Genomic DNA, 23,631 nt, shown 5'->3' on the forward strand with positions numbered 1-23,631 from the left:
ATAGCTAACAAAGGCTGGAACTGGGACCGAGATAATGCAGCCATATGCAGGTATATGTAACAAGGATTAATTGGCCGCACATCCCAACACGGCCGCGGTATATGTACCCCGCTCCATGGATCCTGGCTGTGCCAGCCAGTGGACATGGCGCTTCTGAAGATCATGAAGCTGTTGCGACTTCGGACGCATCATGATGCAGCTGTATTTGAAACTATGTTCGTTGCACGTGACACGATGATCGATCATCAAGCTGCAGAAATAACATCGAACACCGTGTTTTGAGATACGATAGGCCATTCAGCGTGATCATGTCAGCTACACACGAAACAACCACCACCACCACCACCGTCTTTGACAAGTCAAAAGCCTATCTCCCATGGGAGATCAATGGCAAATTCGTATGTGCTTCTCCGTTCTGCTCCCTGGACCATCTCTTTGCCTTTCAGTGATAGGGAAATCTCATGCTAATATGTGAATTAGACCGCTGATGGCCGTGAAATCGCCCTCCTCGACTACATCTTCACACACTCCTCCCTACCCACGCTGCGCGGCAACCCTGCCGCAGTGCTCTCTGCAATTGACTCCTTCGCCCGCACGCAAACAGGCCTGATAAACATCGGCGAGACTAAAGGCGCCATCGTAACCTCTCTGATCGCCCACCACCGGCCGTCCACGGTAGTGGAGCTAGGAGGCTACGTTGGGTACTCTGCAATCCTCTTCGGTGACGCAATGAGGCGCGCCGGGGGAAGCATGTACTACAGCGTGGAGAAAACCCCGTTGTTCGCAGCTGTTGCGACCATGTTGATAGATCTGGCTGGACTGCGAGATCACGTACGAGTGCTCATTGGTACAGGGGCCGAAGGCGTACAGCGACTTGCTGACGAGAAACTGATAGAAGGTAGAATTGGGATGGCGTTTTTCGATCATCATAAGCCGAGCTACACGGCAGACTTGAAACGTATGGAGAGTCTAGGAATGGTGGGCGCGGGTACGGTGTTGGTGGCGGATAATATGATATTGCCAGGAAATCCACGGTATGTGGAGTGGGTACGGGCCTGTGTTGATGAGAAGAAGAGGTTGCTGGGTATAGATCCAGGCAGTGAGTGGGAGGCAGAGAGGGGCTTTGGAAGAGCCGATCTAGTATACAGCAGTGAGTTCCTGAAGAGCTTTGAGCCCAGCGGGATGGAAGATGGAATAGAGATTACTACTTGTAAGGGGGTTGTGGCATAGACGCACACCATCTTCAATCTTCCTGCTACAAGTAATCATGTGGGGAGCCTATGATAGATAGAACGGTAATCTCTAGGCACAAATCAACATTGTCGATGGTCTGTAACCAGGTTTATCCTCGAAGCTGAGTTGTCTGATCCTGCAGAGACAGAAATTCATCCCTGACTTGGCTACTGTTAAATCCATGAAGTGGACTAAATATCGTACACAGATTCTGAATGGTTTAAGAAGACCCATGACAGCAGCCATGTCTTATTCCAGAAACCACGGATGTGTCCATGCTTCATTTGCAATGATGCACTCGTGTGAACCTAGTCTCATCATCTTTAACGCCGACTCTATGAAGGCCTCATTATGAATATCTGGTCATTTTTCGGATACTTCAAGTGATTTCTTCCTGTCAAAGGGCATGCAAGATCTCGTTCCTATCAAGAGTTCAGCGTATACAGTAAGCGTTTCGAGATTCTCTTCCTTTCTGCAATACGATACATTGCGCTCAAGGCACATGATACTAAGGGGCATACCATGAGAAACGTTGATGTGAATCTCATCATCGCACATGCCTAGTGTATATGCACTGCCGGTGTCAGCTAGTAACCCCTATTGCACGGGACTCCCCTTACTATCGCTCCAAACGAAGACACATCAGCCGGTATGCTCAGCTTATCGTGTGAGATAGCTTCAGGACTAAGCCAGCTGTGGTTTTCTTTGACCAAACCTTTCTCAATAAGAGGTGCGTAGCGGGCGTCTTCATTGTCGATGACTTGTACTCGCTTCATGGCGATACAGTCGATCATTGTTATCTTGTACGGTTTGACGTCGAAAGATATTAGCACTGCGGTTTGTGATTTCGAGTCACTCACGCGCCCAAATGAGCTACATTGTGGCGATGCAAGTCGGGGAGACACCTTTCAAGGCATGTTTGGCAATAATCTTTCGGTCCTGCTCTCGCCTACCTATGCTGCTTCCACGACACTTCTCTCAGAGGACGAAGTCCGTACTCGCCTGTGTCCCCTTACACACAGATATTGATCTTAGTATCTACACCCGAGATTGTATTCAGAAGCGGGTTTGAAGAGGTCTGGAAAGCAAGCAATTCATGTCAGCCTCAGAAGAGTTATGAATCTTGGAAAGGAAGTCGAATTCGAATTCGATGATGTTTGCCAGGACAGTAACATCCCGTGGTAACGCCTGAACCATGCTTCAAGATGCTGACCTCCTCGACAGACTCTGCTCGGAGCCTACCATGCCAGACCTATGCCAGGCTTCCACAGAAGCCGCAAGATCATTATGCAGCGCCATGCTATCTATGCATATACTTACACGTGCAATCATAAGCTCGCCGAACGTGATGCTACGTAGGAAATTGAACTTTGCGCCGTACCCCGCCATGCAATGCTTTGCAATTATTTTGTATATCTGCTCATCACGTGTCGCAAACCTGTGTCTCAAGAAACAAAAGTCCCAGCATTATCGATGAGATGAACTGGCTCCTCCTCCCTCCCCCCAGTATCCATGCCATCCGCCTCGATCTGCTTCACACTCTCTTGTGGCAAATGATGACTATGCAGCTCTGTATCCTCACCTCGACCCATGCTCTCAAGCAAAGCATCAAAATCTTGTGCTACATGCACCTTTTTACTGCTGACGTTCTCGCATTGTGATACATCCGTATTTGCCACGGGGGGTACTCTCTCCTTGTCGTCTGTTTCAACATGAACAACACTACGACCCGTGCTTTCTTGATTGTCCATTATGAAAGTGTGATCTAAACTCCATGTGATCGCAGAATCGCCTCCATGGAAGTCCTCGTACAGTTTGAAGTATTCTGGCCCATCACTGCTCGGCATGAGCATATCAGAACTGAATGCAGCATCAGTGTCCATGTTGGCGGGCCAGTCACTCTCCATGTAATCAGCGAACAAGTCTTCTGACAGGCCGGTCGTCGGATGCTCTGGATCGGTGAAATACCACAAGTCATTGTTTCGGGATGGCGTTGACCTTATATCAGTGAGAATGGCATTAATGTTGTCGCTCATGCATATGCTTCCTCTGCGTACGCTCCGCCGCGATGGTGTCGCAAGCTGCAAGTCTAGAGCGGCGATTTTGGAATTGGAAGCCGGCGCCTTAGGACTAAGATGAGTGAGTGGATTGCGAGAGCGACGCGACGGCGTGGTAGGTGTCCAGTTTTTGGAAGCTGAAGATACTGCTGATCGAACCCGTGGTTGGCTTTTGGGCGTCTTGAAAATGTCCGAAAAGTTGTCACCATCTCCGAATAGATCGCCCAGGCCGTCATCATTGTTCGCCGGTGCGCAATTCTCTTTATCGCTGTCCGCAATATCAGATTCTGAAGGGGTAGGAGCAACAGTGGTAGGAGCATCTGTAGCATAAACAGAGGTAGGTGAAGCAAACTTTTGCGGCGATACACCATCGCCGAGTGCCTTAAACTCGCCCATCTTGCGCGGTGAAGGAAACAAACTCCGACGGACTGGCTTGGGAGTCAGGTCAGACTCGAGTACGATAGGGCTTTGTTGTGAGCCGATGTGTCTCGCCGGGCTCGATTGGATGGCTCTCTGCAAAGCAGCTGCAGCGACGTCTCCCGCCCATTGTGTGCGTTGGAGCTTTTCAGATCTTTCTGTCCCTATACTCGCTGCTCGAGGCCGTTTTTGAATCAATTCTGCAGGCGGTTCTGGCATGGTTGGGCATATATCTTCTGTCACATTATTGCCAGTGTGCAAGGCCGGCTGCGGCTCCTGGGACAGCTCGAAAGTCAGGCCAGACTGATTGTCTTTTGATTGCAATTTTCTTGGTCGAGGTTTGGATGGAGCTTTGGATTTCGGCTTCTTGGTCCGCTGATCAACCCACCGTTCTGGTGGTCGCATATTACCATACTTATCAAACCATAGTCCACAGGGATTGCAGAGGGATACCAACTCTACGTGTCCTTGGTCCATCTCGAACTGAGTGGGCCTTTTCTTATAGACTCTATATTCGGTGGAAGGAGCGGTGGGATCTTCTTTCAGGATAACTTCGACGCCCACGACGCCACCTTCTTCGAAAAAGTTCTTGGTCAGCGTTACATTATTTGGTGTGCCTTGATAGACAGCAGTGTACGCTCTACGCCAGGTACTCGTTTGTATTTCCCCGCAATTGCCGCAATACCTTGGCACTTCACCCGTTGCTAGACATTCCTCGAGGTGCTTTCCAAGGATTTTCTTGCGAGTCGCCCCTAGACTGCGAAGTGACTTCGCAGTTGATTTAGACTGGGCCGGTTTGGCTGAGGAAATCGAGCCGGCGTCGGAACCTTGAGATATGGTAGATTTCCGTGCATTCTGAGACGGAACTGTAGGCTCGGCTAAGCCGGATGCTACAGAGCCGTTTTCACTTATGGAATGCTTTGAATCAGTAGCTCGCTGATCCGAACTCGGAGTGGACTGTGGTGGTAGCTGCGCATAAGGTGAAGTGTAGGTTCCGGGCTTCTGAGGCTGTGGAACCACGGACGGTACGGTTGCAGGGCCTTTAGATGATGCTTTAGAAGGTGCTTTAGGGGGTGCAGGTCGGCCCATGGGGTTCTGCCGAGGTCGATTCAGGTTCTGTGTGTACCTCATTGTAGTCGGTAATGCTGACGCTGGGCCAGGCATTACAGCCATCCATGGCTGATGTTGATTTCGGTACTCAACAGGAGGCCATGGCCGAGCTATTGGCACGCTCGGATCTTTAGTTTCGTCTAGAATGTTCGTCACATGCTGATGATACAAAGGTTTTACTACTTTGACCGGGCCTTCTGAGTCCACATTGCAATCGCTTACGAAACCTGAGTCAACGGGGCAAGGTTTTGCTGGAAGCTGTGGACTTGACGGAGGCGGAGTGTCGTTGTCATACCGGATCTCAGGTGGAGATGAAGGAAAGTCCATTGGTGTCTCTGAAATAATGCTCCCTGCATCATCCGGTCCATCAGTGCCAATTTCGGAACCCTCTCGATTTGATGATGCGAAACTAGCTTGACGGAGCAAACTAGTACCATTAGACAAGCGCCGCCGTACAGGCTCAGGTATGTTCCCGGGTCTTGGTGTTGGTACTCTCGGGGGAGGTTCTACAGACTGATGGACCGGCTGCCCGGCACCTAGAGGAGTCGGGCGATACACTCGAACTGAGTTAGCGGTACTGGCCGTCTGTAGAAGAGAGTCTGAATTCACTCCGAACGCAGATTTACTTCGTGATTTTACTTTTGTCGTGTGTACACGTTTCTTCACAGGTGGCTCATCTTGTGCGTCGGACATGGTAGCTGATTCGAAAGAGTCCATCCTGCCTTGAGCTGGACGTTCACTTCGATTCGAGCCGCGGGAGTCTGGTCTTGACATGGCATCCAAGCCTTGCTGAAAAGTAGATGATGAGTGATAGCTTGGGGCTGGGCTCGGTCCACGGCTCGTTTGGCTGGTAAATTGGTTTGGCGTATACGAATCTTGCTGGAAAGGACTTGGGCCATCGGAGAATGAATTCTGGCGAAGGAGTTGATGGACCGATTCTATGTCTCTCGAGTTATCCCTTTGCGAAGCTGGCCGAGTTTGCGGTAGTGGCGAAGATCCGCGTATAAATTGTTGACTGACATCGCCACCAGAGGTCTCTCTCATGAACATAGGTAGCGAGCTGGTGTCATATTTGCCCAAATGAACCTGGCTCAAACTACGGTACGTTTCCATGTTGTCCACATATTCCTTTTGTACCAGTGCAGGGACCGGCACCAGCTTCAGTTTGACGTCCAGTGTCTCACGAGGGCCCTTCGTGAAGGCTGCCATGGCCGTCTTGCAGACACGGCCCGTAACCATCGTTTTTGACTCATGTGCCGGTGCATTTGAATTTGGTGATATAGCTGCGAGTACCCATGATAGCATTCCTTGCCCAACAAGAGGTGTATCGAGCTCAGAGTAATCGTATGCGTACACTGTGTAGTCGTGGCTGTTGAGTTTTCCGACTAGCTCCGGGCTGAAGGAGAAAGAAAATATGATTAGCAACATTCCAATTATGTTTTTGTTAAGATCGATACCGTATGTGAGATAGAACCATCATACCTGCGCTGCATAATGGCTTGAATACAAGTTCTAAGCTCAATCAGACCAACATGAACTAGATCATCCATTTGGACTGTCGGTATATTCATTGGATGTGGTAATCGAGCAAGACAATTGATGTTATTGTTCTCGTCAAACGAGTAGTTGACTTTGACTACGCAAATAAGCAATCAGCACAAGTCAAACTCATTGTAGGTCCGGACTGTCAAACCTTGCATCAGTCGTCTGGGTATTTCGGGATCATCTTCATCTGGACCCGCGACATTATGCATCGCCACGGGTGAGGAGCCCGCTGAGGACATGATGAGCAAAGCGCAAGCCCTGTCACAGCAGACGGGCTTTGCAGAGAAGTGGTGTTGCTCTAGAAAAGGGCCACGGACGTGGTTTGAAGTGTTGACGCGACCGTGTATCCGAAGGCTGGGATGACCATAGCGGGCCCAAGCGCGTAGATCGGCGATGCAAATGGACTTATTCGAGAACGCTTGGAGGCGTCGTAGCGACCCTGAGAAACCGAAAGTAGTATCACTGGAGCTTTGCGTTGTGTAAGAATCTACAAGTTCCGCAGGTAGAGGTATTGAAGATGTTGTTTGTTGTAGTTGTACTTACACCGTGACGCTTCAAAGGTCGGTCCGCGTTATTAGGGAGCTAGATTTAACGAGGAATAGCGTCCGCGCTAGGGGAATTACACGCTAACAACTCTTCTTAGTAACCAACTACAGATCGTATGGCCCGAATATCGGCCGAAATCAACAGCAAAGCTTCGAATTCGAAGAACACACAACAGCGCTTTCGCAACAGCGCCGTACCTTGTCGAACCTTTATACTTTTCCACGACAGTCAAGCCGCCCTGGGACTTCTGCTCAAGCCTCTGAGTCATACACTTACGCCCACCCGGTATCAACCACCTTACAAGCACTTCCGACTGGCCTTCTACGAACACTATACCTCCCACCACCGTCCGCCATGGCCGATCCTAAGATTCAGTCTGTCATACCCTGTTTTTGCTTTGTCCTATCTTTCAGCGCTAATAAGAGGCACCAGAGAACTCATGAACAAGCCCCGCGCTGAGCTCACGTACGTATAACCCGGTCGCTTGCTTGTGATACACAACTTGACGCACGACGACGAATATCTCATTATGCTCCGAGCATCCACGTCATCAAACAATGCGACCCAACGCCGTCTTTTCAAGCGCAGACACATACCTATGGCAATATATACTAATGTTTCTAATAGGGAGTATGAGATTTCTGCGCTCGAAGAACATGAATTTACCTCCGGTCCGCTGTCCATCCTCCAAACCGCCGTCCGATCACACACCCAGGTCCTAATATCATGCCGCAACAATCGCAAGCTCCTCGCACGTGTCAAGGCTTTTGATCGTCACTGTAATATGGTACTTGAAAATGTGAAAGAAATGTGGACAGAGACGCCGCGCAATGCACAGGGAAAGAAGGGTAGACCAGTGAACAAGGACCGCTTCGTCAGCAAAATGTTTCTGCGCGGCGACAGCGTCATCTTGGTGTTGTTGAGTTAGTGGTCTTCGGCTTGACGGGGATTGGCATCGTAGGTCACGATAGTCCAACACAGTGTATGGGTGTCAACAGGAAATCAGTGGGGGTAGACCGACCGGTACGTTTTCCACACAAAGATAGTACTATGAGGCTGAATATATCGTTCAAAGTCACTGCGCAGACTCACCTTGTCTTTTTCATTCGCGAGGCCTCACGATCGCGCCTGTTCGAGAGCTTTCCTATTCACTGTTGGTTCCGGTCCTTTGAATCATCGATATATCTGCAACCCTGATCGAAGGTACGCCATTCATCTCAAGCACCGATTTTCTTCACTGCGCCATACCGTCGGCTAGTCCTTCGAAAAACTCAGCCAATCCGTGCGCACCCGGGTCAGGCACATGCTGGACACCATCGCCTCCGACATAGACAGTTCTGCCTAAACTTGCCTTCATGCCCTTGGTTCTCGCGGCACCCTCCCTGGCCTTTTCTGCTGCATTTGTCACATTGCCACTGCTCTTCATCTCCTCGACGAAAGGCCATAGCGCATCTATCAAAGTCCTGTCACCTGGCCGAGCTGGTGTATATTTTTCTAGCGTTTTCGATGCTCCCGCTAGCACCGCCGCCCAGTCTCTGGGTTCGATCGAACGTGATACCTTCTCACTTGCAGAGAGTTCCAATAGCGCTGCCGCTGCGGCATTAAGATAGATCGTATACAATGCACCCGAGGTTCCATCGATTTTCTTCACTCCCTCAATGACCAACGAGAGCAACAGATATGGGTCCGATAACTTGTCCTTCTTCGCTTTCTCGACCTTTTCCAGTACTTTAGATGCACCGAACGATAAGACATGGCCGCAATCTCCGTCGCCGACGATAGTGTCGTAATTGGTAATGTCATGCTCCGCAGCTTTGAGTCGATTCAGTGCACTCGTGAGCGCTTTACGAACAAGCGTCGGATCGGCTGAATCTGTTTAGCATTCTAGCTAGGCAGAAGTATCGTAAGAACCTACTTGTGAAATTGCTCGGTTGCAAATCATCGTCCTCGTCCGGATCCTGATCAAAGACGGCTTGCGGTCTTTCATCCCATATTCTACTGCGTACTCCACTGGACCATCCTGCTGCCTCGACTGGTACATCCAGAAGGTCCAACATCTCCTTGCCTTCTCCAAGCCCTGTTTCCTGCACCCGCAGTAGCGTAATGCTGAAGCCCAGCCCATTCAGGCTTGTCATGAACGTCCCTGTGATGACTCGTACTGGTCGAATGTCCCACGTCGTGTCCAGCTGCTGACAGACCTCATCTGTGATGCCGCCCAACTCAAGAACGCTCACACCACCTAGATTGTTGATAAACAGCACAACTTTATCATCCTTTGTAATATCCAAGAAGTTCCGATCCGTATCTTTACTCAACAAATGATCAAGCATACGCCCGATCAACCCCGGAAGGCCTTGCAGATGACGCTCTGACTTTGGTTGTTCCAACGCATCGCCCATAGCCCACGTCTCCGAGCCCTCCTCATTGTGGATCCCCATCCCAATCTCAACATGCACCTCCGCATCCTTAGAATCTTCTTCTGCATCATCGCGTCCAGGGACATGCACGTGTGATAGTGACGCGCCAATCGAGATGATATTCTCTGCAACGCGCTTCGCAACAGCGTATGTGTCCTCTAAGCTCGCGCTATACTTCGTCAGCACAGATTCTCTCTCTCTACTTGTCAGCCATCAGCAGGAAAACTCACCCCATCCCCGCTACCGCCCCGGCACACTTAACAACCAAACACGTCCCCGCAATGCCCCTCCTGCCAACCTTCCCACCTTTCTCCCTCCCAACGCCCACATCATCTCCTACCACAACCATCTCAGTCCTCACGCCTTCCTTCCTCGCCTCCTGCTCCGCACGCCCGAAATTTAGCACGTCGCCTGTGTAGTTCATCACTATGACAAGCACGCCCGCGCTCCTTTCGATTCTCCCGAGGATGCATTTGCGCACAGCATCCGCATTGGGTGAGGCGAAGATAGAGCCTGCGACCGAGGCGGTCAGAAGCGAGGGCCCAACGAAGCCCGCGAACGAGGGCTCATGGCCGGAGCCGCCCCCTGAGATGAGGGAGACAAGTGGCTTGCTGGAGGTGGGATATGGCCGTTGATAGATGATGCCGTTGGTACTATCGTGGGCGACATGTGGGTTGGCGCGGGCGATGGCGCGAAGGGCGCTCTCTACAAGCTTTGCTGGCTCGTTGAGGAAATGCTTTGCTGTGATGGGTAAGCTCAAGTGCGATAGTGTGTAGTAGCTTAGATGCAGTAGCTTGCACTTACTGGACGACATTCTCAGAATCGTGATGTTACAGATATAGGATGAAGCCTAAGCCTATATGGCCACATGAAGTATGAACAGGAACACTGTACCAGACCTTAAGCTCTTATGCACAATTGCAGAATACAGCAAGCAAGACAGGACCCCGCATCTGCATCTGAATCATGCGTGAGGGGTCATTCATTTGCCTAGGTCGCCCACTCACTGTGCTAGAAGGATGCCTTTATCCGCAAGAGATCTTATAATGGTTGTGCATCGAAAATGGGCGCGTCGCAGACGCTGTTACAGCCCTCAAAGGCAGTTTGTAGAGCAGACCAGAGCAAAAGAATTGTAACATTCGTAAGTACCTAGGCTACCAAGTGGTTGTATGCCTGGCTGCCTTGATGCCTCAATATGACGCCTGAACAACATGAAAACCCGATACACCACCATGTCATGACTTCGTAAACGCTATGAGCAATCCCATACAACAAAACTGCAAGACACAACAACCGACGCCTTTTTGATCGCTCGGTAACAACAATGTGTGTACAGGAAGAAGTCCAAACAAGAAAGACATCGATCGACCTGAAAGCTCAAGGTAGGACAAAGAGCAGCATCGCCATGGCCAACGTCAAAGCAAAGCCAGAGTCAAGTGTGGCTCTGAAGCCAGCATCCGTTGGATAGTAAAGCAGCGGAGTGTATTCAGGTGTATCCAGCTGAACATAACTTGGGTGAGGCACCTCACTCGAAGCAATGTAGGTGGGCGCTGGCGGGCAGTCGAAGCAGGTTGGAGCTTCTGGGACATATGTGGGGACTACTGGTCCGTAGTATGGAACCTGTAGGACGGTGGTGGGCGTCTCTGTGGGAACATCGTAAATGACGGTCGACATCGCTGGGACAGGCGGGGCATAAGTCGAGATCTCTGGAACAGCAGGTGGGTAGTAGGTCGAGACCTCTGGGACAGCAGGTGGAAGATAAGACGGGGTCTCTGAAGGAGCAGGTGGGAAGTAAGTCGAAACCTCTGGAGCAGGTGGGATATATGAGGATTCAGTGGGGACCACTGGAGAGTAGTAAGTTGGTACTTCCACTGGGCTTGAGCCATAGCCATAGCCGTGAAGCTCATGTTGACGAGCCATAGGCGTAGCGAGAACCTGGATAGTTGTATTGACTATCGAAGTGGACACGAGAACGGGAACCGAGATAGTCGTGTTCATCACTGTACTGAAGGTGACAGGAAGGCCAACGACTTGAGCGGACGATGAAGCTTGCCTGGCAGCAAGAATACCAGCTGCTGCACTGGTGGTCGAGTTATCGAAGGGTGCCTCAGCCCTAGCGATAGTGTTGTTCATCTTGACTGCCCAAGACGGGATATTGCGATGGAAAGGCATATGCACCGGAGGACGGATCTCTTTGTCGGTCGAATTTGAGGTGCCAACGACCTGACGAGGAGCCACACTATTGAATCATGATCAGCTTCAATAATCGAAGCCTTTGAGACGAGGTGAAGACATACGTTGGGATTGTGGGAAGGCTGGTCAAGCTCACTGTCACGAAAACAGTTGGCTGCTCAGTAACCCACACGGTCACATTCTGAGTCGCTGCCTGCTGAGCAAACATGGCATTGATTACGGCGAAGGCCGAGAGATATCGAGAGACCATGTTGAGTGATGAGAGGTGTGATTGAGTGATGAAAGATGCTTATGGATTGATGGAGAATGGATGATGGATGAACGATACTCTGAATGAGATGATGAATCCTGTGATGAAAGAGAATAAGAAGAAAAGGACCGATCGAAGGTCTTATAAGTGTGTGCAATCCTGAGAGTGGAAGTTGCGTCGATTCAATCATCAGAAGGAGCTTCGTACACCGCGCCGCGCTGGGTAGTTTAAGGCCGTGAGATGGAAGGGATGCTATAACGAGCAGCGACCATCATGACTTCAACTTGCTAACCTTAATCAATTGTATTGGGATCATAAGCCACGTTGTTATTTGAATCAAGCAGTCCAGATATTTGTTTAAGCAAGCCTTCTCAAATTCCGCGTGGTCTGCGTCTGCCTTCAAGACGTATTCGCAAACCAGTATTTTGCTGAAGGTAGAACCCAACGGAGCTCACTGACCACAATGAAGGAGCTTGTGGACGCACACCAGCAGTTTATTTTCTGAGATCACAACTATGCACATCCACGACTATTTGCCTGCCCCGGCTGGGGAGAAGTGCGGTACATTCAACAGGTGGGCCTTAAGATCATGTAAGATATGACTGAATTTGTTAGAGAAACTATGCATGGGTTCGCTAATACGAAACCTAGAGACACCGCTACAATCGAACCCAACTCCAACATGACATGACTCGCAGCTTAAGCAGTATTAATCATAATTCTCGGGAGTGAAGACCAGCATCGAACCAGACGATCCTCCCAATCTCAAAACATTGCCATCCCCCTTCCTTCTCTCTCCCTCGTCCCTAATCCGATGTCCATCGTACTCGCACACATCCCCCAAAAGTCCCTCATCGCACCTCTCTCATAGTGCGTGTCCACGCTCGCAGTGTCACTTAGTTCTTCATCGACCCTCTGAACTGTATCGATATCCGGCATGGTAGGAACTTCAGTGGTTATCTTACTCTTCCTGCTGAAGATACTCGGCCGACGTGACTGCCCGCTTGACCCTGGGGAAGTAGTTGTCGACGCCATCGACCCCTTACGAGAATTAGATGAAAAGAATGAGGGTCGTCGTAGTGTACTGTCTCGACTGCTTTTCGTTGATGAGCCCCAGGAAAAGAGCGGGGGGCGTCGAGACGAAGGTGTACGGATGTAGTCAAAGCCTGGGGTTGTGGGAGTTTTCGCACTGGTGCTGCTTACGGACGATACTGTCTGAACCGTGGCGATGGACTGATGGCGCTGGTGCAAGGACGAAGATTCACTGCTGGTAAAAGATGAGATCCAAGAAGGTTTCCGCGTGTCGATACGGGTTGGGATGGGTTGGACTTGAGTGCGTGAGCGGTTCATTGTTGCCGTCTTGGGTGTGGCAAATGGTCAGAATGGAGAGGACTCCCGATGGATATCAATTATGATTATGAGATGTGAAGTGAGTACTAAACGTCTTAGAGGATGTCGCGTGATATTAATTCTAGGGAGACAGGGACTGTGAAACCTCGAGTCGGTATGCTCACAGTTCACACGACTCGACATTGAAGCTGAATGGCTTATAAGAGCCACAAAACAAGCATTCGGAATATCTACATAGTAATACCGGTTCCTCCACAATAGCATTGACCGTCACAACGCCGGTCGGTATTCCGGGATTTTCTGGCGTTGGTAAGGCCTGTAGTGTTCGTAATTGCACCGGTGGTACGAAGCAGCTCATTGGTCTGCAATGCGGGTCTTTACCGCTTTGGGAAGTATGCACAAGGGGGCCGGAATGGCGGGATTCATCAATCGCTATTTTTGGTGCCGAGCCATGGCTAGAGGGAAAACTATATGAGAGATGGTCCTGTCGTGTGCGGAGAGGCACTGAATTTTCGTAAATATGAGCTATTGGGTACGTACGCGTGTATGTTCGCTGGCCGCAAGCTTTGTTGTATGCAGCGTGTAAACGCCGAGATTGCGAGCAAGTAGGCGCATTTCGGGACTACTGTATATTCTATAAAGGTATCGATGGTGAAAGTTGAATATGCAGTATTCGCACAGACCACACGTTCACTCCTTAGTCAATGCTGCCACGCCATTCTGTATTCTATCCAGGACATCGTCCAACAGCCTTATTTCAAACAGCCCATGCTCACACCCTTCGTTTCCTTCCCATTCTCGTAGCTCACCTCCTTCTTGAAGTCCTTCTCTGAAATGATTACTAGCCTCCGTCAGTGGGCCTAAGAAGCGGCGTCCAATATCTTGGTCCTCATGCAGTCCCGCAATATTCAGAATCGCATGCAGCGGCTTTGCACTCAATAACAGATAATAGAAATTGAGAACCGCTAGGTAGAACGATATCTCGGCCTTAAACTTTGTGTACGACTCACTCAGCGTCGGCAAGCCGAGGTCGTGGGTCAGGTCTGGGAACAGGAACGGACCTGCAGTAGATAGCGCAATAGGCGTAGCGAAAATGGACGTCTCTTCCTTAGCCGATAATGCTGTGGTCGACGTATGTGATATTCCGAGGCCATTGAAGTTTCCCAGAGTAGATGTATTCGCTTCCAGCGTTTCGCCTTTCAGCCAGCCCACCGCAGACACTTTGAGGTTCTCATACGGGCAGTGCTCGAGCGTGTCGCGAATAAATGTCAGACGAACGAACTCGTCAGGATAGGAGCGTAACACCGTTGATGTGAGCATATGTGCGTGATAACGCAGCGTTGGAGATGAGGTGTTTGCGGAAAGAAGGGAAATTAGCTGCAAATATCCAGTGAATTGCTCATCGTTTTCAGGTTCCCCAAAGTCGTTGTCTTCTAGAGCTATGATGCCGAGGACTAATATTGCATCTATAAGAGCTTCGTTCTCGGTACCAAGCATAACGGGTTCAGTTGTATTGAGAAAATTCTTGACTATAGAGTCGTGCTCAGGGAAGATGGAGATTCCGATGTCACCGGAAGCATTGTCGTATAGTTTCAGGGCTACAGTGCGAGCAGTAAAGAGGAATAGTGAGCCGACTCTGGAGAACGAGATGTCTTCTGCTGAAGCAGGTGTCTCGTCTTGTGCAAATGGCTCACCGGTGGGTTCATCAGCAGGATTTATGACATTTGAGTAGAGCTCTTGGGAGTCAATTCCGAGTTCTCGACCTAAAGCAACAACTTGAGACACAACCAGAATTCTATTCTGTAAGTGTTCGTCTTTCTCAAAACGGTCTTTGAAGGTCGGCTTTCCAGGTATTGACATTCCTGGGCTGAACTTTTCATGCGTTCGACTTGACCATGCTAGTCCAGGGACATCGTCGTTTGATCGTAGATGTAGCATGTATTCTTCTAATACATGTGTTAAAAACCCTTGAAGCAGCCGGGTGACCACTTTCGACTCTTCTGCTCCCGGTGCTTCACTACCTGCTTCAGCTTCTGGGTCTGTGGCAACACCAATGACTGTGACGGTGGGTACATGACTACTGCTTTTGCGAGGGGGCAAATGCGGGCGTTTTGATCCAAATAGGGTCTTGATCAAAGTGATGACAGATCCTGTAAGTTCTCCGAAATGTGACGATGCTTTCGAATAGCTGGTTAAGACTGCTGGAAGACTCATTGCGAGGAAGCCGCTAGGATTTCTGGTCTTCAGTCGGGGGTGAAGTATTGTCAACATAGAAAGCAGACTTTGAAATTGTAGGACAGCTAGCGGAGGCGTCTGATTCGTTTGCGGGGCACCTGACGGTCCCGCGTTGCTTGTTATAGTGTCATAATCCTCACCGTCTGCTTCAAGAGCATCGTATTCCAAGTCTTGTTGCCTCAGAGCCTCTGCGACTTTCAATATGACCTCCCTAGGATTACCCAGGCGCGCAATATCTTGCAGACAAGATTCAGACTCTGGCAAGAGAGGGAGTAGAAAGCGAACAAGATCCCAACCTGTTCCTATGGTGACCTCTGTATCCTGCAGAATATCATGGAGTATTGGCAGATTTTCCTTAGTCAGATGAGGCTCGACTCTAACGAGGTAGTCATTGTATTCGTCAACTGAAGCACCTGATTTGGGCAGCGCCACGCGCAATGGATGTTGTTGCTCAGCCATTGTCTGTGGCAACAGGCAAAAGCGAACGTTTTTGTGGGCGACAACAAGGATGCAGGTAACGAGTGCTGGGGTGTTCGACTAAAGTTGGATAAAGATGAGTAGATGAGTCTGGAGGAGATAAAGCATACACAACAAGCTTCGATCTCGATCTCGATCCCTGTCAGCGATAGAGTTATGTTATATCATGGATGCATTCAAGAGGTGGGGTGAAGAGAGGCGTCATCTGATTGTGACTTTTTTAGCACAACTCTTGGCAATGCGAGTCAATGCGCAACACCTCTGTTTTCCATAAGAATTGAGTTTCTTCATTGTAATTCTGTATACTGGTAGTAGTATTCATGTGAGATGATTACTCTTAAATATCTATCTATATACTTATTAGGCTTATAGTTGTAATCTATTAACATCTGCGTAATGGCTGCGCTTCACCCACTATACCATGCTGCAGAGGCACACGTGCGGAGTCACGTGGTGGTCCACGGCTCAAGTCGTATAGAGAGAATTTATATATATAATTTTTTATCTTCTTCTCTAAATTCTAAAGTTTTACTAATAGTCAATTATCTATAGAAGCTTGTAAAGTTAAAAAGAGAGAGAGTAAGATATATAATCTCTAGTATTTTAATCTACTTATATAGAGCTTCTTCAGCCTGAGCCATCTACCTATGTGATCCTTAGATAAGATAATTAACTTTGTCATGTTTCATTCTACGAAAGTTTCTACTATCATCTCTCATCGCCCTTAACTGACTGCCCCGGCTCTTTCTAAGCTGCTGATTTACGAAGCGCCACTCCCATGATTGTAGCACCGAAATTCCACCCTAACGAAACTTATTCTGTTTGACTTCTTTCTTCCCATCTGTCATCACTCCTATTCAAGATTTAGCGGCGCGTCAATTCAATTCGACTCCTTTGAGTTGATGGTCTACGCTGACAATCTGGCTCGCATCTCAAGCTCGCCGGACCATGAACTGGGGTAGCTGCGCCGAACTTGAAAATTTGAACAAAGCTATCAATTCCTTTCACAGATCCCAAGAATGCCGGGGAGAACAATTGACGAGCTGGGCGTCGAGTTTTCATCAATCTCGCCTGTCTTGTTGCCTAGCGAATGAGCTTATCACCGACGAGAAGCGTGGTTCGTCTAATTAGACTTATAGATGGAGAAGCCTAGATAGCGCGATTCCCCATTAATAAGAAAGTGAAAAATCCTAACGATAAAGTTGAAATTGAAGTTACGACAATGAAAGTCATTCGCTAGTATACTAATATACCTATGGATGCCTAAAGTAAAAGCTTGGGGACTGGCCACGGAAAACGAGCTTGGACTTAGGCCTTTTATTATTACTCCCTCTATTAAAGGTGTTAGCCTCGCTGATTCATATTCTTTGCGATTAGAACGACTAACAGTCTAGAATACTCCGAGAAGACATCGACGATGCAAATATTCAATTTATCTACGAGTAAATCGCCCGTTTCCTACTTGAACTCTTTAAGCTCAATTTCTCCTACATCCGCAGTCTATCCAAAGAGTCGCACAATGTCGATACTCATTTCACTACAACAATAGCCTCACGTTATTGATAGCCGCCTTTCACTATACTATTCCGGAAACTAACAGCTGGTTCATAGCATATCAAGAGCTATATATTTTTTTGAAGAGGCACCTATTTCGCCACACCCTTTTGGCCCTATCATCGGCTCGACACATCCCTTTGGTGGACAGGACGAGCAGTAGGTATGGATTAACCCAACAATATATATCTCTTGAAGAACAAGTCTCAACAAATGCTGGTAGACATGCATGTCTCTTCATCTATGTCTATGTAGACCAATTCCCATACTGACAACATTGCCACGTGTGAATGCGAAGGTCGACTCGCGCACTTGTTGTATCATATGTCCAAGATATGGGTCAAGATGTACGCCTGATGGTTATCATCTAGGCCGTATTATCGTTGTCAAGACATCAGTATATACACAGTGCAAAGCGTGGCGCTGAACACCAGTCATATCCATATCAACTACCGTAGCCCAAGATGAGACTCGCTGTGCTTCGGCAACGAACGAAAGCCCTCTGCCAGGCCGATATTAAAGAGTCCTCACCTTCAAGCGGGTGCCACACTGCCACATGACCACTCGCGAGGCTTCTATGAGTAAACTTAAGGTCAGGCTGGATGTATGGGTCTAGTATTTCCGCGACTTTTTCTTGATCGCATTAGCTCCCATACTCCTAGGCAGCTACTACAGCTACTAGAAATATGTTTACATATCGCTATCCCATGCACTGGACCTGAGAGCGCTCCCTTCTCTTTGCCCTTTCACATGCAGGCTCCGTCACAAGATCTCTGGCTCAATACGATGCCATCGGGCCTGCCTCGGTTTTGCGTCGTTCTCATCCATCCCTGTGTCTCAAATACGTGGTATACAACACCTCAAAGTCACATACGCATCATTTCAATCCGTTTTGTGCGCCCATACACAATGTCAAGTGGCGATACACCCTTTGTGTCGCTCAGGAGCCAGTCTCGGGTGCAATCAGTACAACCGAATCGCCTCGCACGAACAGCATTTCAGATTGCTTCTTCACCGTCTGTGGTATCCCCATTAGTCTAATCCTGACGGCGGTTTTAATATAGGGCTTTATATACCCGCACTTCTCCCGAGTCCTCTTCTTCAGCTTCTTCGGGGAAATAGATTGTTTCTTCGACATCGCCGAGAACAAGGTTGCAATGCTGGTCGTAGGCCTAAGCTGGGTCAGCTGAGAACGGGAGGGATGAAGGAAGCCTCCGACAGGGGCAGGAAGGCAGGAAGACAAGGGGGAGTGCGAGTCGCGTACGTGCAGCCGGCCTTTAAGCTCGCGGTCACCGCGCATCTTGACGAAGACGATCTCGTCCAGGCAAAGGCGCACGAGGTCGAGGGGTTCAGGAGGGGCGCCGCTGGTATCGGCTGGAGATTCGGACATTGTGGGAGACGTCTGATGAAGTCTAGAGCGTAACGTGAGGCTGGTTAAGTCAAAAAGTTTAGCGCAGTGGGAGGAGGAAGCTGTATGAAGGGTCGCTGTTATGTATCATGATCCCGAGGTTTGGCCGGTGGATGGAAGTCCTACAAATGTGGCACGTGCAAACAGGAACCCAAAAAGGAGTCAAAGCCCTCATCTGAAACTTACCAACACGGTCTGCATCGCATCTGTTGGCCGTCAAGACGTATACACCTCCCTAGATACACTTTTGATAAGAGCGTGGGGCCCTTGGGGTCCCAACTCATTGATGCGTCCATATGCGAAGAGAGCGGCGGAGGCGATCACTAAGGCCGTACTGAGGCCAAGGTTCCGGGAAGAGACAGCGAAAGGGACAGAACTGAAGGCGGAACCTGTCAGAATCTCAAGAGTGTACACACATTTAGAGACAGTTGTACCGATTCGAAAGTATGGATCGACTCCAGACTCTGCGTTCAACCTTCCTAAGCACTCTATGCCACTGCCTCTCAAACTGAGAAGAAGTTCCCAAAAGGATATTATAGACGAAACGGTTCTACTGTTCCCAAACTCTGCAGACGACCAGAGCTCAGATACCCAGGAGAAGAAACACGGAATTCTCAGACTGAGCGTGTTTCCTAAAACTAGTAGAAGCCAGAGGAGGCCTATGGAAAAGCGATTGACACAGCGAATCCAATCCATAACTTCATCGCGCAAACCTCGAGGAATCACTCCAGATCGTTCTTCAACAGCAACCTCCGCAAAACATGACCAACACAGAGACGACCTCGTAGTGACGAATCCACAGACAATACCTATAGTGCGAAAGATCCGAATTGGCACCGCTGCCTCAGTTGAGCCTACGGGGCATCGTAACGTTGTGCGAAGACACTACACAGGACCTATGCAGTCCTGTCCAAAATTTACATATCACTCTGCAAGAAGCTTCGATAACGGAGCCCTCACTCGTTCAACCGTGGATTCTGATGGCAGCCTATTCGCGATTTAGTGTCTGATCATGCGGGAAAGGGGCAGACATGTGACGTAGATTCCTGAACTTTGTGCAACGTTGTACACGTTCTGTTGAAAAAATGCTTGACTTCGGGTCAATAAAAGGATCATGTGTTACCCAATTGTGGTGAGTAGAGTATGTCCAGAAGCCGTTCCTGTATGAGCAGTCAAAAACGACATTGACCATCAATGCACGATGAACAGATGTAAGTTGATGAGAGAATCGAGCCGAGTTAATATATTCATCCCATCGTCTCGTCATCAATATAATAAAAGACCCCATCTAACACAGAGCATCCCCAATCCACCGATCACACTCGATCTTCAGGGCACACGAGAGATCTATCTACAGAAGAAAAAGGAATGAATTCACCCAAATCAGCCTGGGCCGAAAGACATCAAGAGTGAGTGTGTGTGGTGTATCGAGAGGATGCCAATAAGTATTAGTCCGGGGGATATATGAACGTCACCAGCGCCCGGGTGAGAAGTCTCCACGTTGTAAAACCGAATTGCAGCAAGCCTAACTCCGAACAATGAGAATCGTGATACGCCGGCAACGCCTATGCTCTCTACACACTTGTGAAATCCAGTGGTGGTATATTTTTTTGCTCTCCAAGACATCAATGCGAGGCGATGCAATGCAATGCAAGGCTATGCTGTGCAGACGTTCCAAGGCATTACAGAAATGTACTTCTTCTTTTCCTCGCATATTTGGGAGACACTCATGACTGACGGTTGCGAATCTTGTGAGTCAAGCCATCTACAATGCTGTTCCTCGACTTGATAGGCTGCGGCATGCACCATCCACGCCTGAGCTCCGTCTCTACGTAGATGGAAGCAGACCTATATTTTTTGTCGGCGTACTTATCAAACACAGCTTGATGGTGTTTTCGTGGATCTTCGCAACATTCAAGAATGGTGTTGACCAGGTGTCGTAGCTGATTCAGGGTGTAGCCTGAATAATGGATGTGGTGAAGAGACCAATCTCCCTTGCCGAGCATGTACCTCGCAAGACAGTGCGCACCGGCAGCGGTGAAGCTAGGTGGGCACCCAACGAAGCGTTCGTCCATGATAGTAACTTCTAGGAAGTATTTGGCAAGAGTACGTGTCTCGAGGTCGTAATCATCAGCTTTGCTAATGCGACGAAGGAAGCTCATAGGACCGGGCCAGCCGAGCTCGAACTGAAGCATGCTAAGCATAAAGCGTTCTGCTTTCAGAATCTCCTCGACGTTGTATCCGCCATCGACCATGTAGACTATCTCCTGCACGGAAGGGCAATTGATCTCTTCGTATTTGGCTGCGACGAATATGGCTGTCGCACCAACGAGTTGAAGCTTGCCAAGAGAGACAACCTTGCAGGAAAGGAAGCGATCGACGTAGTTAACTGAGAGGAATAGAGTCTCAGGGAGCAACGTAAACCTATGATGGACTTGGACAAGCCAATCCATGAGTACAGACCTCATGGACCATTGGATCTCTGCTTGGGCGTCCATGTAGTATGGGTTTGGTCGCATGCGTTCCTATAAATAATGAGTACATATCCTTCAGACAATTAATGTCTACTAACCTCAAGATCTCTCATGTAGTCGAAAATCTCTTCTCCGTATTCAGCGACCATGGATGTGTCATACTGTTCGTCTTCAACATCTTCAATCGAACGTGTCGACTCAACCTGGAGTCTAGCAATGGCAAGTTCTCTTTCGACCTTCTGGGTTACGACCGGTACGAGGACAATAGTGACACCCTGAGTGGTATTGTCACCCCTGGAGCGCAAGGAGCGTGCTGTAGTGTAACCTTCTGCGTCGTAGAACTCTTCCTCTTCCTCCTCTTCGGCGTCCCAGTATTCAATCAATTCAGAGGCTGGTGCAGTTGCATTTTTTGCAATTTCCTCGTCACGTTGTTGTTCATACACTAGAGCTTGATCTTCTAGGGACGCGAGATAGAGATTTCTTTCCTCCGCAGGAATGGGTGCTGGCTCAGTGTCGTATGCGTCTGCAGATTCGTACGGGCGCGGCTCGACGAACTCCTTCTCTGCTCTGAGAACAGCCTCGACAGCGGGCACTGAGCGCGCTTCCAGTCTTGTCGGGCGCTTGACAGCATCTTCAGCAGCCGTCTGTATTAGCGCATCCAAGTGAGCTTCACGACGAGCATTCAGAGATTGATGTAACGATGCGCCGTTGCTCGGAACCGGAACTACCTTAGCGGGTTCTGGATCTGAAATGGCCGTATATTCTTGCGAATATGTCTCTCGGAAGACTGCCGTACTCTTCTTGCCAACCAGTCGACGCGACGCAGCCGGCTGATCCTGCGTGATAGTCTCTCTTGGCGCGACTTTTAGCGGAGCGACGACTGGTAATGTCGAAGTATGACCATGAGCCTTAATTCCCGCGTGTTGCAGTGGTCTTTGAGCTGGCCTTAGTATGGCCGGGGGTTTGGTCAACTCAGCAATTGAGATGTCCGTCGGGTCCTTGGGGACTTCGCTACCTTTCTTTCCGCCAACGACGATGTCATCTCTTATTGCTGGATTTTTTGTTGTATTGCTTACATCTGCGAAAGCAGTCCGTTTGGCGGTAGGCTTGAGAGCACCGGCCTGCATGAGTGTTGATAATGCTGGAGTTGACTTGTTCCTATGGTGGATGGTCTTTCCAGAGGGTAGTTGAGGAGGGAGGTTCTCGTCGCGGATCTTCAGGATTCGCAGTGGTCTTTGAGGCTATCATATATGTCAGTGCAGGTCTTGAGTTATAGTTGGTGTCGTCGCGATGGGCCAGATGACCAAACAATGACAAGACGAGACGTGCGAGAGTCGATAGGACGAGGACTCTAGGATAATGCAATTGTCGCGGAAGGGCAAACATACCTTTGCATCCATGCTGACTGAGAAGGAGGGACAGGAATACTGTCCTTTGTTTATTAAAGGCAGAGGAATGGCATATGCGAACGAAAATATAGCTGGCGACAAGTAATTGGCAATGGAAAAGGAGGAATTGACAGGATGTAGCAGTCGGCAGGCGAAGCGTCGAAAGCAGCGTTACCGGAGCAATAGAAGTATTACTCGAGTTAAAGCGTTGCTGCAGATGGAACAATGAGGGAGATCTGGTGATGTTCGGCGTTGGGTGGGTTGTGATGTTTGTATACTGAGTAGAAAGATTCGGCAGGTCGTGTTTACGTGTTTTGGCTGGTGCAAGCTTGAGCTTTGGACAGCAACAGCCAATCAGCGACGCGGCATCCGGCAGCCCTGGCAATCTCTAACGCTTAGACTCAAGACCGCCTCTCGAACCTCTCAAGTTCTTTATGTTAGACAACGATGATATTATGAGAGAATTAACAAAATCGCAGAGACAATACCTCTAGCTTTTTGCGTTTATCATCTTACTAGAAGGTATGTGTACCTAGAAAGCCATAACTGTTTGTGGCTATGCTGATGAGGAAGGTTCCGTTGTGACACCGCCCGCCAAGTGAACAGGAGGGAGCGACGCCCACCGTACTCCCGAGGTCCATATTGAACGGGTGTGAAAATACCTTCATGGATTACCATAACAGTCCTTCTTCTCGTCTTTCCAAACACACACTGCGCACAGCTCGACGTATCGATTGGCACTCGTGTTCCACTCTTAGTGCTACGCTGTCATGACGTATATTTTACAACACATCTATCAGGGCATTTATTCATGTAGAATGATGGTCGTGCATCGCTCCATGGTAGTGTTTACCAGAGAACACTGCTTATTTAGAGAGGTGGTGCGCTAGGAACAAGGCACGAGCCAATCATTTGGTCGGCACAACTACGGAGCACCAGGCTCAGCGCGAGCAGCTACGTCATATAAATCGGCGCGT

At 49.2% G+C, this 23,631-nt stretch overlaps 10 protein-coding genes across 10 annotated transcripts; 4 read left to right on the plus strand and 6 right to left on the minus strand.

Moving 5' to 3' along the window:
- Positions 1 to 170: 170 nt before the first annotated feature.
- On the plus strand, positions 171 to 1,372 carry EJ05DRAFT_537451 (S-adenosyl-L-methionine-dependent methyltransferase). Its single transcript, XM_033749386.1, has 2 exons — positions 171 to 398; positions 481 to 1,372. Exons 1-2 carry the CDS (start codon positions 309 to 311, stop codon positions 1,228 to 1,230), a joined length of 840 nt encoding a protein of 279 aa, XP_033601550.1. The 5' UTR covers positions 171 to 308; the 3' UTR covers positions 1,231 to 1,372.
- A 224-nt stretch (positions 1,373 to 1,596) lies between these two features.
- EJ05DRAFT_499524 (uncharacterized protein) lies at positions 1,597 to 2,009 on the minus strand (the record flags this gene model as incomplete). The annotated part of the gene is made up of 2 exons (XM_033746855.1): positions 1,597 to 1,807; positions 1,867 to 2,009. 2 exons carry the CDS (start codon positions 2,007 to 2,009, stop codon positions 1,597 to 1,599), a joined length of 354 nt encoding a protein of 117 aa, XP_033601551.1.
- Positions 2,010 to 2,678: 669 nt separating this feature from the next.
- On the minus strand, positions 2,679 to 6,601 carry EJ05DRAFT_499525 (uncharacterized protein; the record flags this gene model as incomplete). Its single annotated transcript, XM_033746856.1, has 3 exons — positions 2,679 to 6,213; positions 6,300 to 6,453; positions 6,511 to 6,601. The coding sequence occupies 3 exons, from the start codon at positions 6,599 to 6,601 to the stop codon at positions 2,679 to 2,681; spliced, it is 3,780 nt and encodes a 1,259-aa protein (XP_033601552.1).
- A 661-nt stretch (positions 6,602 to 7,262) lies between these two features.
- Positions 7,263 to 7,836, plus strand: EJ05DRAFT_499526 (small nuclear ribonucleoprotein Sm D2; the record flags this gene model as incomplete). The annotated part of the gene is made up of 3 exons (XM_033746857.1): positions 7,263 to 7,282; positions 7,341 to 7,373; positions 7,536 to 7,836. The coding sequence occupies 3 exons, from the start codon at positions 7,263 to 7,265 to the stop codon at positions 7,834 to 7,836; spliced, it is 354 nt and encodes a 117-aa protein (XP_033601553.1).
- Positions 7,744 to 10,428, minus strand: EJ05DRAFT_475334 (dihydroxyacetone kinase). Its single transcript, XM_033743774.1, has 5 exons — positions 10,130 to 10,428; positions 9,556 to 10,066; positions 8,824 to 9,494; positions 7,984 to 8,774; positions 7,744 to 7,931 (listed from the first exon to the last, which is right to left on the minus strand). Exons 1-4 carry the CDS (start codon positions 10,137 to 10,139, stop codon positions 8,143 to 8,145), a joined length of 1,824 nt encoding a protein of 607 aa, XP_033601554.1. The 5' UTR covers positions 10,140 to 10,428; the 3' UTR covers positions 7,744 to 7,931; positions 7,984 to 8,142.
- Positions 10,429 to 12,324: 1,896 nt separating this feature from the next.
- On the plus strand, positions 12,325 to 13,198 carry EJ05DRAFT_333112 (uncharacterized protein). The gene is made up of 2 exons (XM_033740861.1): positions 12,325 to 12,359; positions 12,420 to 13,198. Exon 2 carries the CDS (start codon positions 12,706 to 12,708, stop codon positions 12,925 to 12,927), a length of 222 nt encoding a protein of 73 aa, XP_033601555.1. The 5' UTR covers positions 12,325 to 12,359; positions 12,420 to 12,705; the 3' UTR covers positions 12,928 to 13,198.
- Positions 13,199 to 13,662: 464 nt separating this feature from the next.
- On the minus strand, positions 13,663 to 15,978 carry EJ05DRAFT_475336 (DUF1760-domain-containing protein). Its single transcript, XM_033743775.1, has one exon. The coding sequence runs from the start codon at positions 15,810 to 15,812 to the stop codon at positions 13,809 to 13,811; it is 2,004 nt and encodes a 667-aa protein (XP_033601556.1). The 5' UTR covers positions 15,813 to 15,978; the 3' UTR covers positions 13,663 to 13,808.
- A 2,346-nt stretch (positions 15,979 to 18,324) lies between these two features.
- EJ05DRAFT_437513 (LSM-domain-containing protein) lies at positions 18,325 to 18,774 on the minus strand (the record flags this gene model as incomplete). Its single annotated transcript, XM_033741793.1, has 3 exons — positions 18,325 to 18,402; positions 18,467 to 18,556; positions 18,649 to 18,774. 3 exons carry the CDS (start codon positions 18,772 to 18,774, stop codon positions 18,325 to 18,327), a joined length of 294 nt encoding a protein of 97 aa, XP_033601557.1.
- Positions 18,775 to 18,874: 100 nt separating this feature from the next.
- EJ05DRAFT_499532 (uncharacterized protein) lies at positions 18,875 to 19,795 on the plus strand (the record flags this gene model as incomplete). Its single annotated transcript, XM_033746858.1, has 1 exon — positions 18,875 to 19,795. One exon carries the CDS (start codon positions 18,875 to 18,877, stop codon positions 19,793 to 19,795), a length of 921 nt encoding a protein of 306 aa, XP_033601558.1.
- Positions 19,796 to 20,519: 724 nt separating this feature from the next.
- Positions 20,520 to 22,666, minus strand: EJ05DRAFT_492583 (G2/mitotic-specific cyclin 3; the record flags this gene model as incomplete). Its single annotated transcript, XM_033746041.1, has 3 exons — positions 20,520 to 21,317; positions 21,365 to 22,507; positions 22,655 to 22,666. 3 exons carry the CDS (start codon positions 22,664 to 22,666, stop codon positions 20,520 to 20,522), a joined length of 1,953 nt encoding a protein of 650 aa, XP_033601559.1.
- Between the last annotated feature and the right edge of the window lie 965 nt (positions 22,667 to 23,631).

Source organism: Pseudovirgaria hyperparasitica, assembly GCF_010093815.1.
Source record: "Pseudovirgaria hyperparasitica strain CBS 121739 unplaced genomic scaffold EJ05scaffold_6, whole genome shotgun sequence".
Taxonomy (NCBI): domain Eukaryota; kingdom Fungi; phylum Ascomycota; class Dothideomycetes; order Acrospermales; family Acrospermaceae; genus Pseudovirgaria; species Pseudovirgaria hyperparasitica.